This window comes from Mastigoproctus giganteus, chromosome 5 (assembly GCF_048544385.1).
Source record: "Mastigoproctus giganteus isolate SK-2022 chromosome 5, ASM4854438v1, whole genome shotgun sequence".
Taxonomy (NCBI): domain Eukaryota; kingdom Metazoa; phylum Arthropoda; class Arachnida; order Uropygi; family Thelyphonidae; genus Mastigoproctus; species Mastigoproctus giganteus.
Window position 1 is genome coordinate 195,411,997 of NC_143579.1, and position 15,950 is coordinate 195,427,946.

General features: G+C 31.9%; 1 protein-coding gene across 1 annotated transcript in view; it reads right to left on the reverse strand.

The window, feature by feature from the left end:
- Iml1 (GATOR complex protein Iml1) overlaps positions 1-15,950 on the reverse strand; it is a gene marked incomplete at its 5' end in the record, with an annotated part of 444,528 nt that overhangs the window by 205,703 nt on the left and 222,875 nt on the right. The window contains 3 exons of the mRNA XM_090374757.1: positions 1,738-1,968; positions 10,219-10,466; positions 14,123-14,243. Coding sequence (XP_090230883.1) covers positions 1,738-1,968; positions 10,219-10,466; positions 14,123-14,243 — 600 coding nt within the window. The remainder of the gene's footprint in view (positions 1-1,737; positions 1,969-10,218; positions 10,467-14,122; positions 14,244-15,950) is intronic.

Consider the following 15,950-nt stretch of genomic DNA (forward strand, 5'->3'; position numbering starts at 1 on the left):
TTCTCGAGCACCCTCCCTACAGTCCAGACCTTGCTCCCTGTGACTTTGCACTGTTCCCGCATGTGAAAATGAAGCTAAAAGGGAGGCGGTTTTCCAGTGATGAGGACCTTCTACGGGCTTGGGACAACGAGTGTGCTTTACTCCCTAGTGAAACTTGGCAGAACTGGTTTAAAGATTGGTTTCGGAGGATGGAGAGGTGTATTGAATGTAGAGGAAATTACTTTGAAAAAATTAAATAAACAAAGCTGTATTGCAAAACTTTCCTAGTACCCTTTGTATTTTTACCCTTGTTAAGTGCATCACACCTTGGCCTTTCTAACACAGTTATAAAGACTGTACAACCTAAGTAAGCAACAACCAACAGGGTTACTGTAAATTTATAACATAGATTATTACAATTGTTATTCTCTATTCCTATCAATGAAATGCCCATTTTAATCCAAGGATCTTTATGTAGCTTTCTGAAACACTGAGTGGCATAACTTGTAAAGAATGCTTGTAATACAAAAGTATAACTTAAAGCTAAATGCATTTTAATTTTTGAAGAAACTTTAGTATATAATAAAACCCTGTTACAAAGAATTTCTCAGGGAAGCATGAATCATTTCATAGTAAAAGCTCATTTCAGTGAATTTATTTGAAATCTTCATTGAAACACTCCTCTGTTTAATATACCTGATATTTATTCAAATAAATTCTGGAAATTTAACACAGATGCAGGCAAATTTTCCTCTATTAAATATCAATTTTTATTAATAATAAAATAAAATAAATATGTATTACAAAGGTAAACAAATTTATACAAAGTTTTTTTATTTATCATATTTTTTTTCTAGGAAAAATTATGCAGTATAATTCATAATTCTTTCAAGCAAAAATATTTACAATATGAAGTGCAATTAATACCTTGTTGTAGGTAGTTATTTTTGAACAATATAAAAACAAACTGGTGTTTAATGATTCCTGTACTAACATTTTCATAAGCAACTTTTTTTTTTGTAAGCAAAACATTTCATACAGGCGAACTTTGAAGATAACTGAATTTTCCTGCACTGAATTTCAACAAATTTAATTTTGTTTAAACAAGGCTTACAAAATACTTATTATTAAAGTAAGTCATATGGGAAATATATAGCAAAAATTGCATTAAAACAATATTTATTTGAATTAATGAAAATGTCAATTCTATTCATAAAATTTAATAATAAAAATTGGTAATGTAAAAGATGAAATTGATTACACAGGAAACTAAATAATTAAATTAGAGATACTTTCTCTCTGCATGTGAAAAGGATGGCTTAAGACTATAAATCAGCAAAATTATAAAAATAACTTGCATGGTTTAAAAGCATTATAGATGCTGATCTTTCTTCTAGATCACTTTCCACTGAATTCCAGCAGCAGTTCCTCAGGAAATTTTTAAAAAAAATTAAGTTATTTTAATCCTAGCATTTAAATATAATTTTTCTGATTTATAGTTTAAAGCCATCCTTTTCATATATAGTTAATACATATACAGAGAGAGGGGGGAAGTGTTATTATTTTAATTATTACTATAAAAATTAAATACTAAAGCAAATTACCTACAGATGTTTTCTTTTTTAGAACACAATAAGAAAAAGGCTAAAAAAAAAAAAAAAAAAAAAGAGAGAAATGATATCCCATGGCATAAGCTGAAATTAATTTTAAGAAACACATACACTAAATGTGTTTTTAAAAATATTGAAACTAACTCACCAAGTGGAAAAACATGAGTCCATCTTCTTCGATTTGATGTCAGCTTAATTGTAACATGAGAAGGATCAAAGGGATTTACTAATGCTTTAGGTCTACGTACAAGCAATTGCTTACAAAAATTGGGCTCAACAGGTGATCCAGCACTACCGACAATAGTTCTATAGGGTGGTGAAATTTCCGAATCAAGGTCATCTTTAGAAGGAGGTCTTCTATAAGTTCGTTCCCCCTCTTCTTAAAAAAATTTAAAAATTATTAAATTTTTATCATATTTTATAATGTAACAACAAACATTTCTATTAAAAAAAAGTTCTACCTTTTCTTTCAAGTATCATATAGTCTACATAATGATGTGTTATATCAGGCTATCCCATGAATAATGTTAATGTTTTTTTCAGAAATTTACAAGTCTCTTGATGTAATTAACTTATCTTTCTCACATCAACTTTCTTAAAACTCTATCTCTCTGTAAAATGTGGGTATTGAAACAAATGCTTCACACCTCCAACTTATTCTCTGCTATATAAAAACTTATTTTCTATCTTATATATGCAGCTGAAATCTGGTCAACTGCAGTATCTTTCTGAATGAAGAGTCTCCACTCAGTATAATATCAGCTATTAATATAGGCTGACCCTAAAATCTGGCCATGAACATAACATCTCTTGTCCAACAATAACAGAAAACTTAATCCGGGTTCCACTCGAGAAACTGCTTCATATTATATCTTTACATGCAGTTTCCAAACTCTGCTGAAATGCTCGGTAGGCCTTTTCTATTTAGGATACAGTTAGTTGGCATATTACTCACTCCCTTCTCTACTAGGAATACAAGACAGAAGTTCATTAGTTCCTCTCTCTAATCAAATTTTTTCTCTCAATAGGTTCTTTTCTTTCCTTGCTCAAACTTATTCAGCATCTCAATATTTGTGCATTCCTATTCTCTGTAAACCACCAATACTGCAAGGAACTGTCAATGCCAAGCTTTCTGCTAACCTGTAGAGTGGGGATGCATGTGTATTTCTTTTATATATTTGATTCTTGATGTAAATAAGATAATTCTGTTATCATTCCTGTATCTTTGTGGCCGATGTAAACTTCTATGTTGTCTTTAGTCAATTATGTAATCATCTGGCACAACAAATAAATGGATATTTATTTATTTATTTAAAATAAATTGAATTTTTTTTGTAAATCCTTTTGTAAATAACTACCATAGTATGTGATACGGGGTAGAAAAGGTGTCAAAATATATACGCTCAATCGTCGAGAGATAGATCTCCAATATTAGGCTGCTCAGGCTTAATCCCATTGGCAAACCAAAAATTTCTTTGTGTACTTTGTCTCTTCCCTTTGTCCATCTTTGGCAGTGATGCATCTGTATCATGGCAGCCAGTGCTATGTTGCCATTTTTGAATAAAGTCCCTCTGTACCGTTTTGTTACCGTTGTTGTGTCGGTGTTGTTTCCTTCTTCATTTCGTACAGAAATGATGAAAGAAACAAGGTTCCTTTGGTATGCTTTTCCCATATCCAGGCCACTCCTATGAGAAGCTACAGTTGAAAACCTGACTGGTCCTTAAATTTTGCACACCAATGTAAATATTCAACGACAGAACCTGCTTTGGGCTCAGAAATACAAATATTAACCAGTAGATTCTTAAATAGGGGTTACCCCTTGCTACAATAAACTGAATTAGGGTACAAGCTAAGTATAGGATACAAAAAACTACACCAACCAACAATAGTAATATCAAAAAATACTTTATTTCTGTCCCATATGTTGAACAGTGGCACAAACAACTTAACAGATTCTTTAAAGATACCAAATTTAAAATTGTAGCCAGGCCAATATGGAAATTACACACTATACTGAACAATCGCTCAGTCCTTTCCTCATTTGCAACACAAATAAATGACCTGGTATACAACATTACTTGCTTTAATGAAAAACATACTTTTTTATTTAATGAGGCCAAAATACTTAGTGTCCAACGTAATTATATGGGACTATTAATTGCAGAAACTGTTGAAATTAAATTACACGAAAATTCTGTTAATGTTTGCCGGGCATATCTAATCTCCAATTCGTGGTCTTTTATGTGCATGTGCAAAGACAAATAATCCCTATTTAAGTTTCATGCTCACCCTTATTTGGTAATTTTCATTCCTGTAATCACAACATACGGTCGAAAAACATTGTCAGGAAAATCATTTTGCAATTTTTTCGTTAAATTAATTTTTAACTTAATTTTTAATTGTGTTAAATTGATTTTTAATTGTTTTTAATTGACTTTTAATTATTTCTTACTGTAATCTAAGATTTTCGATTTTTTTAATTGTTTTCGTTTTAATTTCTGGAGAGTATCATATGGAAGTGTTCTATGTATCATATTGAGGTAAACTTCTCTTATTCTTTTACAAATATTGATAATCAACGTAGAATATATTGAGCATTATAGCTCTGGTTCGTACTATCAAAGAAGCTCTATATATATATATATATATATATATATATATATATATAGTATATAAAACAGGTGAAAAAGGTAAAGAAAGGAGAAGAAAAAGGTAAAGAAAGGAAAAGAAAAAGAAAATAGAGAATAGATGTACCTGGACGCGCAAGGCTACAGAACAGGATACAACTATAAAATAAAACATAGAAATAAATGATAAAGGACATAGTAAGATGGGAAAGTTATTAACAACAACGTGCCATGCCTAAAGGAAGATATGAGAAGAAAAGAATGTTAAGATCCTAATGAATTAAGTGGAAAAATTGGCTGAATTGATAAGCCAAATCATATTTACAAAAGCTAGAAAAAAGTGGTAATTAGTGCATATTAAAAAGTAGTAATAAATAGAAATGAAAATAATGAAAATAACAATTGGTACATAGATCAGGTAATTCATCAGGGGACTACACCCGATCATGTACCAAAATACTGCGTTTCTATACAAACCCATGCCGATGGAGGTAGCAATAAATTTAAAAAATAAAAATAAAAAAATAATAATAATAAAAAAAAATAAAAATTAAAATTAAAATTTTTTGAAACCTTCATAGACATGAGTGAGGTAGCCCCAACGCAGTGTGTATATTTTAAGTGAACCGTTAAATTAAAAGGTGTAATTAAAAGGTGTACCAGGCAGCAGCATAGAAAAGGGAAGTAATACAAGGTATGGGTGGGAAAAAAGATAGTAGTAAAAAAAGGAGGCGAAAATAGCGAGAATAAGAAAAGAAGGAATGTCCGAATCGCCCTCGTATTGCACTAATAGTTCAACGGACGGAAAAAGCAGAATAGAAAGTATAAAGACGTAAAGAGAAGGAAAAGATTTTAAAGATACTAGGCAAGCTGGGTTCGTAAGTACCCAACCTCTTAGAGAGGGCCTTGGCTGTGAAGGTGTTAGTAGAAGAGGAAAATTAATACTGCTAGCCTGTGAAATATTTTGTTAATGTCACATGTAAAAAAATTAGTATAAAATTACATACCTTTAAAATTATGTAGCATCAATTAGTAGAATTATGTAGCATCAATTAGTAGAATTATGTAGCGTCAATTAGTAAAATTATGTAGGATCAATTAGTAAAATGCATAATAAACATGATTAATAAATAGAATACAAACAAGGAGAGGTTGCTTAGTAGAAAAATAATAATGGACGCCCTCTATAGTTAAAAGTGAGGAAAAGGTCCGAATAATAATTAAAAATAATTAAGCAAAAATAATTAAAATAAAATAATGGAAAAAATTAAATAGATAAAACTTAAAAGGTAACTTAGAAAGTGAAAAGACATGAGCATCGTTCAGAATAGAAGTCATATGATGTGATCACTTTCAAAGTGGTGGGAATACCACCATTTAAATTTACAACTATACATCTGTACAAATTATCATGTTAACCCTAATCAAAATGAGATATAGTGAAACCGAATTTATGTTTAATGAAGTTAGAAAGATTTTTAATAATACGATTTATAAAATTAATAGGAATATCATTTAAACATAATTTGGTATATAGGCCGTTTAAAGCTTTGATAAAAAGTGTTTGATTGCTGCTAAGATACGCAAGACGTAAAATTTGTGTATGGATGATATTTTTATGAACTGTAATGGAAATATTAGAGTTCCAATTTGTTAAATAAATAATGTTGAAATTAAATTGACTTCTTTTATCAAATACTTCCAAGGTATTACGAAGAGGTGAATTATTTAAAGTAATGCTTAAATCGAGAAAGTTTGCGTGTTGGTTACCATTATTTTCTTTGTTTAAGGTAAGTTCAGTAGGATATATCAATTTAGCAATATTTTCAAAATGATAATTTAAAATCAAGATATCATCAACATATCTAAATGCGAAGAAATTAAGGTTTGGATTGTTATTAGTATAAAGATCTTCGTAGTAATGTAGAAATAAGTTGGAAACTATACTGGAAATTGGTGAGCCCATGGGAACTCCTATTGATTGTCTATAGGTATTACTGCCATCGTAAATATAGTTATTAAGAATACATAAGTTGATATAATTATTCCAGACAATCTCATCCACGGGTAGAACGTGCTTGTATTTAAGATATAATTGATTGAGTACAGAGATAATTAAATGATGTGGTAAGGAAGTAAATAAATTAGTAAAGTCATAGGTTTCGATACTAAAGATTTTGGCATTAGAATTGAAGATTTTAATGATGTTGTGGTTATTATTAATGATCCAGGTTGATGGAATATTAATGAAGATGGTAGTTAGTAGTTTAAAAAATTGTTTACCTGGAAGATAACAACCGCTTTTTTTGGCACTAGTGATGAATCTAAAGCCAACAGGATCTTTGTGGAACTTGGCAATCATATATAGGAATGGTAATGTAGAATTGCGCATTTTGGTATGTAGTTTTTTATGCAAAGCTATAAGTTTTTTGATGGTCGTATTAATGCCAAGATTACAGCGTAAAAATGTGGTACTGCTGTCGACTTCCTTTTTAAGAGTAGTATAGTAGAACTGTTTACAAAAGATTGCGAAGTTGTTAGAAGCTTTATCTACAGGGGTGATGATAAATTTTCCTTGTAGATCTGAGATGGCATTTTTGAGATTAGAGTGTTTAATATGTGAATTATTATACAAGTTGTGACATTTTGAAACTGATTTTATAATATCTTGATAAACCACATTTATCCAGTTATAGAATGCCTCATGGGGTATCGTATATTTTTGAGCTAATTTGTTGCAGAAATTTAAGATATTAATATATAAGTCCTTATATATATTTCTTAGATAGGCTTTATGAATAGGTCTGAATTTGAATCCTTTTTCCATGGCCAATTTGAGGGGGATGTTCTTGACAATATCCAAATTGCCAGTGATTATGTGCCCATGATGTTGGTTTTTGAAAGGAGCATATATAGAATCATTACAGTGACATGGAAGATCCGAAAGTTTCAAATTGCCTAAATTGGTGGCTATAGTTTTATAGTTGCAAATTTTGAGTCCGATAGGAGACTCATAATTGAAACGGTGCTGGATGTTAAACTTGAAATTATTATAAAATGGGAGGAGGTTGTTATGATGATTTAGCAAATGATGCCAAGGAATTTTGTCAAACCATTTATGTGTAAATTTAATAATACAGTATTCATTACTATATGTAGTAATGGAGCCTAGTCTAAAAAGAGAGATATCTGAAATGATGTGTTTAAGTTGGATATTTTTGAATTTGAAATTATTAATATACAAAGTTAAGGCTTTTAGTATAGAGTTTTTGATGTTGAAAAGAAAAAGAGAAATTTTATGTACATCGAGAATGGTATTGTCCCATGAGCAAATAATATCATGAAAATTATGCCGAGTATGTCGGAAAAGTTTATTTGACTTATTCCCACGTTTGTGTCTGCATTTATTATTGAAAAAATGACTAAGATGGAATAGATTGTAAATGCAGTGGCTGGTGTTTAAACAACCATTACTGAATAAAATTTTGTTAAAAAATTTATTGTTTAAACCATATGGATACAATGACTTATAAGCACACATGAATAGATTTTCATAGTAGTCCCGAAGGACGTTATCATTAATGATAGCTATAATTTTGATTTTGACGTTTTTAAAACCATGATGGTGAAAGTGAAAGAGTTCAATTTCAGTATCAATATTGTTGCCGAATGTCAGATTTTTACTTTTGGATCTGTGTCCATTGATTCTAATATTATAAATGATATTCCTATTAATTTTATAAATCGTATTATTAAAAATCTTTCTAACTTCATTAAACATAAATTCGGTTTCACTATATCTCATTTTGATTAGGGTTAACATGATAATTTGTACAGATGTATAGTTGTAAATTTAAATGGTGGTATTCCCACCACTTTGAAAGTGATCACATCATATGACTTCTATTCTGAACGATGCTCATGTCTTTTCACTTTCTAAGTTACCTTTTAAGTTTTATCTATTTAATTTTTTCCATTATTTTATTTTAATTATTTTTGCTTAATTATTTTTAATTATTATTCGGACCTTTTCCTCACTTTTAACTATAGAGGGCGTCCATTATTATTTTTCTACTAAGCAACCTCTCCTTGTTTGTATTCTATTTATTAATCATGTTTATTATGCATTTTACTAATTGATCCTACATAATTTTACTAATTGACGCTACATAATTCTACTAATTGATGCTACATAATTTTAAAGGTATGTAATTTTATACTAATTTTTTTACATGTGACATTAACAAAATATTTCACAGGCTAGCAGTATTAATTTTCCTCTTCTACTAACACCTTCACAGCCAAGGCCCTCTCTAAGAGGTTGGGTACTTACGAACCCAGCTTGCCTAGTATCTTTAAAATCTTTTCCTTCTCTTTACGTCTTTATACTTTCTATTCTGCTTTTTCCGTCCGTTGAACTATTAGTGCAATACGAGGGCGATTCGGACATTCCTTCTTTTCTTATTCTCGCTATTTTCACCTCCTTTTTTTACTACTATCTTTTTTCCCACCCATACCTTGTATTACTTCCCTTTTCTATGCTGCTGCCTGGTACACCTTTTAATTACACCTTTTAATTTAACGGTTCACTTAAAATATACACACTGCGTTGGGGCTACCTCACTCATGTCTATGAAGGTTTCAAAAAATTTTAATTTTAATTTTTATTTTTTTTTTATTATTATTATTTTTTTATTTTTATTTTTTAAATTTATTGCTACCTCCATCGGCATGGGTTTGTATAGAAACGCAGTATTTTGGTACATGATCGGGTGTAGTCCCCTGATGAATTACCTGATCTATGTACCAATTGTTATTTTCATTATTTTCATTTCTATTTATTACTACTTTTTAATATGCACTAATTACCACTTTTTTCTAGCTTTTGTAAATATGATTTGGCTTATCAATTCAGCCAATTTTTCCACTTAATTCATTAGGATCTTAACATTCTTTTCTTCTCATATCTTCCTTTAGGCATGGCACGTTGTTGTTAATAACTTTCCCATCTTACTATGTCCTTTATCATTTATTTCTATATATATATATATATATATGTATATATATATATTTTTTTTTTTTTTTTTTTTATCAGTTAGCAGTTTGCAACTAAAAATGAACAGTAATCAGCTTTCTGGTTTCTTTTTTTTTTTTTTTTTTTTTTTTTGGTTAGAACTTTTTCTAATTAAGGAAATTGACAAAAAAATAATAATGGTTATTTCATGTGTATTCTAATCTTAACAACACCCTCAAAGAGTGTAGACTACTGTATTCCATTTATAGTAATATTAAAATATCAACAATGCAATTTTTATCAATTTCGAGTGTAAAAAAACAAAAAAAGAGAAAAGAAGAAATGTGCATATTTACTACAGAAACCTGTAACAAATCTTCACATTTATTGTCACTGCTCACATTATTTTCACTTCCACTGGGTTACATATTCATACCTGTATAGAAACTGTGAGCTACTTTTAATTTTTCCCACCATCTACATATATAGTCTAAAAGAAAAATAACTTATATGAATAATGATTATAATTAAAGTGTGTCATGCCAAAAAGACTCAGATTCCCAAGAGTCTACACTCCCAAAATATGCCCTAACTCTTTAAAATTTTTGAAGAATCAAAATTTTCCAGCTTTTTTTTTTTTTACCAGTCTTTTCCACACAACCTGTTCAATTCCTCTATCCAATCATCAGTTTTCTACCTGGTCATTTACAAATGTTAGCATTTCTAATCCTTCACCTGTTCTCTCATTTTACCTTCTGCCTGCATTCCTGTTAACTAACTCTCTATTCTTCTGAAACTTTATTAAACCATCTGTAAAACATTGGAATGTGCTATATTTTATCTATAAAACATTAGCTAATACTTTGGAACCTGTAATTCCTTGGCCTCCAGGGTATAAGTATTTGTACATATTTGTACAATGAATTAATAATGAATGAGATATAAAATAATTTGCTTAAAAATCTGAAAGAAGCTAATTCTCACTTACCTAAAGAACCTTGAGTACCCAAAGATAAAGAATTAAGAGCATTTTTTGTATGATGAGGTATGGCAATAGCTGCTGAAGTGGAATAAGACAAAATGGAAGATGCAGGAGAAGGTTCAGAAAGGGTAAGCACAGACACATCCTTATCCTCTGAGATCTTCCTCTGTTGGGTCACTTGTGTTATCTTTGGCTGGTTGTTAAAAGGATGAGTCTCCTTACGGCGAGGTGGCCGACGAAGACTGTGTGTCAGACTAGTTTTAAAAAAATTTAAAATACCAAATTACTTCTGTAACTGTATAAAATTATATAATGACTGAATAAACAATACTACAAACATATCTAATGCCTAAAATATCATTATGGACAAAATCAGCAACAAAGCCAAAGTACAGCTCGGATTCAACTAAAATTAAACCTCCTGAATACATAAAAGATACTGGACTCCTCTTACCAACTCTGCTTGTATAGCTTGCTTCATTGCTATTTTATGTCTCTGAGTAACACTGTATTATGTACCCTTTGCTATTTCTGTTTTAGTAGTATGGTGGATTTGAAAGAAGGGTTTGCATCAAATTGAGTATGTGGAGGTCAGGAACAGGATACATAAGAACCTTGTGTACCTTGTGATGCCAACTATGTTGAAACATTGGTCAGCATAGGCAAGGTCAGGATATTAAAATGTTAGTTTAAAAGCATAAAAATAGACAAAGTAAAATAAGACTGAAAACATAGAGGCTCTCAGCATCAATATGATGCTTTTTTGGATTAAAGTTGGAGTATTTGTATGTGGCTAAGGATGATGGGACATGGAAATGGAAAGATACAGAGAGGAAAAAAAAAAAAAAAAAAAGGACAAAATGAAAGGCGTGTGTTTGAAAAGGGTCAACCTGTAAATGATCTGAGAATTCAGTATGCTTCTTGGGGTGGGGGGAAAGGACTGAGAAAAACATCTGTCCACTCTGCCCACTAAAGACCTAAAAGACTCTGATTTAATTCAAGTTCTTTACAGCTGGGAAAAGCATCACATCAATACTGAAAGCTTCAATGTTTTGAGTCCTATTTTATTTTTTCTCTTTTTAAATTAGCAAATTTTGATACTCTTTATCAGTATTATTTGATTTATTTAAAATTTTTAAGTGTACGTTGCACAATTAAGCTGTTTTAACGTGTCAGCATAAATAAAAATTACTTATATTTGCATCAGATTCTGTTATGAACTTGAAAAACAATTCTGAAACATTGCAGGGGGCATTTAGAGAGCAAGCAATGGACAGAACACAACTTCTGAGTGGTTTTCAAATTTTAAAACTAGGTGAATCCCTTTGCTGAAGATTCAATCCATCCATCCATTCATTCAAGTCATCCATCCATGGTCAGATCAGATGAAAATGTCATATTAATTAGCAAACTAATTCAACAAAACAGACAGCATCTCACTATTCATGACTTGGTAGAACAGATAGTCTCACTTACAAAACCTGACAATGCTTTTTGACAGAAAAAGTAAACATGTGACATACTGTGGCAAAATATGTTCCATGTATGTGCCAACTGATGACCAAAAGCAACAATGCACCAATGAGTGTGTTTGTCATCTTACAACATGTTCAGGATAACTGAACCTTCCTTTCAAGGGTTGAAAGGAAGGTTATCACTAGTGATGGGGATAATGGAGAGGTCATTATTGATTATTTTGGTTACACTCCTATCAGCTGAATGAGTCATTTGATTATGGAAAATCATTCGATTATATCATTCAATCGTTTCATTTGATTATTATAATTCGAATGATATAATAAAATGATTAGTAGTCAGTAACTTACTAATCATTTGATTATTTTTATTATAGAAATCTCTCAATTCTAATCATCAATTATAACCATCCCTAGTTATTACAGGAGATGAGACATGGTTTAAAGGTATGATATGAAAACGAATGGTACCTCTTCAAGGACAACGAATGAGGATGGTGGGATATATTGAGACTCTCAACAAATTTGGGTAGGTTAAATCAGTCACTGCTCAATCTATGAGGATGGGGGATTCAAAAATATTTGTATTCACCCAGAAGTAGTTTTGATAGAAGGTCGAAACAAACACCACCTATTACACTTTTTTTCAATATAGTCACCAGACAAAATGACATATTTTTGCCACCTCTCCATACACTTCCACAGACCAGTTTTGTAGAAGTCCTCTGACTGTCCTTCAAACCACAACTCAGAAGCAGAAATAATCTCATTATTATTAGCAGCAAAGTGTTTTCCAAGAAAAAGGACTTCAGGTCAGGAAAGAAGAGGAAATCCAAGGGAGCAGGGTTTGGGGAATAAGCAGGATGCAGCAATATTTAAAACCCATATTTGTGGGCACATCTAACTGCAATATGTGAGGAATGTGCAAGGGCATTATGCCTTTTTCCATTGTGCATGTTTCCATTGTTTTGACATTTGTTTAGTTTTGGGATCATAGCAACAAATCCAAGTGTCATCTGTGGTGATTAGCTGTGAAAAACTCCTTGCTTTTCCCGGAACACTGACATTTCATGTGCACATTGTGCCCTTTCCTTCTTCTGGTAAGAGGTCAGAAGTTTGAGAACTCATCTAGCAGACACTTTACTCATACACAACTGTTGATGTTCTTCACAGACCTAGGTGCATTATAGCCAAAGCAGCTTATGCACCATTAAACCCCCAAAACAACCAATCTTCACAGACCCTACACTAATTTGGAGTTCTTCAGCTCATTCTTTGATACTAATATGGAAATCTTGCAGGATTAATGGAATTTTTGCAAAACTCTTTTCTGTTATAGAAGTTGCTGGACACCCTGGTATGTCTTCATCATGCACTCAGATTCTTCTATATTTGAATTGTTTACACCCATGTGTAACCTGGGCAGTCTTCTCCATAAACAGTGACCATTTCTTCGTGGATGGTTTTGGGTGCTTCCCCTTGCAGAAAGGTGAACTGAATCCCTAATCTGTATTCCACTTTATCCATTAAGACACTTCATTCAGCACTGCAAAAAAAAAAAAAAAAAAATATATATATATATTATATCTTTCTATCACAACTACTTCTGAGAGAATATAATCATTTTGGAACTCCCCCTTGTAAGTCCTGTTGTCATGTGCTTTCTAAGTATTTAAAGTGGTTTGCAAATTCTTCAAATAAAAAACTGAGGGTCTAATAAAACTAGGTTTAATTGGCCCTAGGGGCTCACATCCAGTGAGTATGGGCTTGGCACACCCAGGGTCCTGAGATGGATATCACCATTCTCCTCTTTCTTGGTGATTCCCTTCTATTTCTGACTCTCTCTCTCTCTCTCTCTCTCTCTCTCTCTCTCTCTCTCTCTCTCTCACATGGGTAACTCAATTTTTTTTTTTTTTTTTGGCTGGTGAAGCAAAAGCCTCAGACTTCCTTGCACCATAAGGCTAATTATAATAATAATTAGACTGGATGATATTCAGGAAGAAGTTATAGAAATGCTTCAGCAGGCTACCAAAATATTTCTACTAATATAGCATGAACAGGCCAGTGACACAGTGAAATAAATATATTAATGCTTTTGAACATGCAGCATTTTTAAATAAATGCACAGTACTTTCTCTACTGTGTATTTTGAGAAGCTTTTATTCAAATAGTTTTTAGAATCATTACTGTTTCACTGAGTATGCTCTTATGGTGTTCTACTGTTCCTCTGAAGGAACAGCAATATTTCTGTCTTTTGGAAATTTTCCCTTCCTGTGAAGACATAACATAAAAAGATTACTGGCAGGTAGATGCCAATAACTATATAAACATTATTAGTTTTTTCGTTTTAAATTGTTACAAAAAAAAGTTAATGGCCCAGCTAATACAACTATAAAATAAAATAAATAATATAAAAAATTGAATAATATACATACTTAGAGTTCTGAGTATAAGAAGGTAGCTTAAATACAAGACCATCATATTCATCATAATCAAATAGCACTGGAAAGGTGGGATCAGGTTGGCTGACATGACGTGAACGAGTGGAATAAAAAACTGAAATGTGAATTAAATTTAATCAAATATTAAATTCTATAATATTTGGTTATTCTTTCTCTCTCTCTCTCTCTCACACACACCACACATATACACACCATTGACCAAAGGGTTAGGGCTTCCATGATAGCAGCTTTATAGTTATTCCATAGCTCACCTGTATTTATATTCCTTTTGCTGAAACTCTGCCCTCTCCACTAACAAATGAGATCGTGCTCATTGTCATTCACTTCAATACTCTATGATAACTTCCCATGAAGGGTTTCTGTACTGTAAATCTCATAATACTATCTGAATCACAGAAAGCAATCAGGTTCAGAATATTTTTGCACAGAGTATTTTACCTAATTCACTAATACAGTTAACAACCTTCTAGCACAGGATGTCCATCTCAGAAGTGGTCACACACTAACAATTCCTAGATCTTGTGGGGGTGCCCACAGCTCTCACGGATTCACAGCTGCATAAAATACAATTTAGACAACATCTTCTTATATTGTTTACTAACTATCACTTTAATCTTGTCTTTAAATGAGATGTTTTCTTTGTGGGCATTTTCCATCCAAAAATAAACTATTCGCACACTTTGTACACCGTGATAAATAATATTAATAAATGAGTATTACATTACAAACCCTTAACTGGGGTCTTGTTCGCACACATAATGAGTTAAAACAAGAATTACAAATTGGTCTTACTTCAATTTCTGAAGTCATATTGTATAATATATCTCCAATTAGTGTCTAGTGTTTTCACAGCCTCTTAGCATTAGCATCAGTAGAGGAATATGATGCAAGAAAGCAAGCTTATACAGCATCAGCCAAAAAAAAAAAAAAAAAAAGTTTCCATTTCACACATCCATTCGCTCCAAATGTTTGTCTAGTTCTGCCTTGAATTTATTTAAGCTGTCAACTTCTACAACGACAGATGAAAGTTTGTTACAGCAATCAACCACCCACTGGCTAAAGTAAAATCTCCACACATCTATTCTACAACTGTCTTTAATCAATTTGAATGTATGTCTCCTCAGGTGATTAAACTGGGCAAGAGGAAGAATACCATCAGCATTCAGCTTGCTGAAACCATTCAAGGCCTTATACACCTCAATGAGATCGCCACACAAGTACTTAGTATCCAGACACTGAAATTTGCAAAACTTAAGCCTTTCTTTGTAAGAGCAACCCTTTGTTCCATTCATTAATCTTGTTGCCCTTCATTAATCATGTTGCAAGAAACTGCACAATTACACCCAAATCCTTTTCATTCTCCATCCTGAGTGTAGTACCACACAGTTGATACATTACTCTAGAGTTACTGCTACCCCATATGCAGTACTTCACATTTGCCAATGTTAAACTTCAGTTGCCACCGCTCAGCCCATCTATTCAACTTTTCTAGATCCTGTTGAAGGAGCATACTGTCATTAACAACATTTTGTATTGGCTGCAAACTTAGACATTAAGCCTGATATAACCCCATCAATATCATTAATAAATAAAGGTTGGTTGGTTGGTTGTTGGGTTTTCTTGGTGCATTAGCAACTAAGGCTATAATGCACCAGATAAATAAAGAAAATAACAATGAACCCAACAATGAACCCTGGGGGATTCTACTAGTAACATTAGTCCACAACTGATTACCACTCTCTGCCTTCTCACACTCAACCATCCTTTTATCCATTGTAGCAATTTTCCCTTAATGCCATAC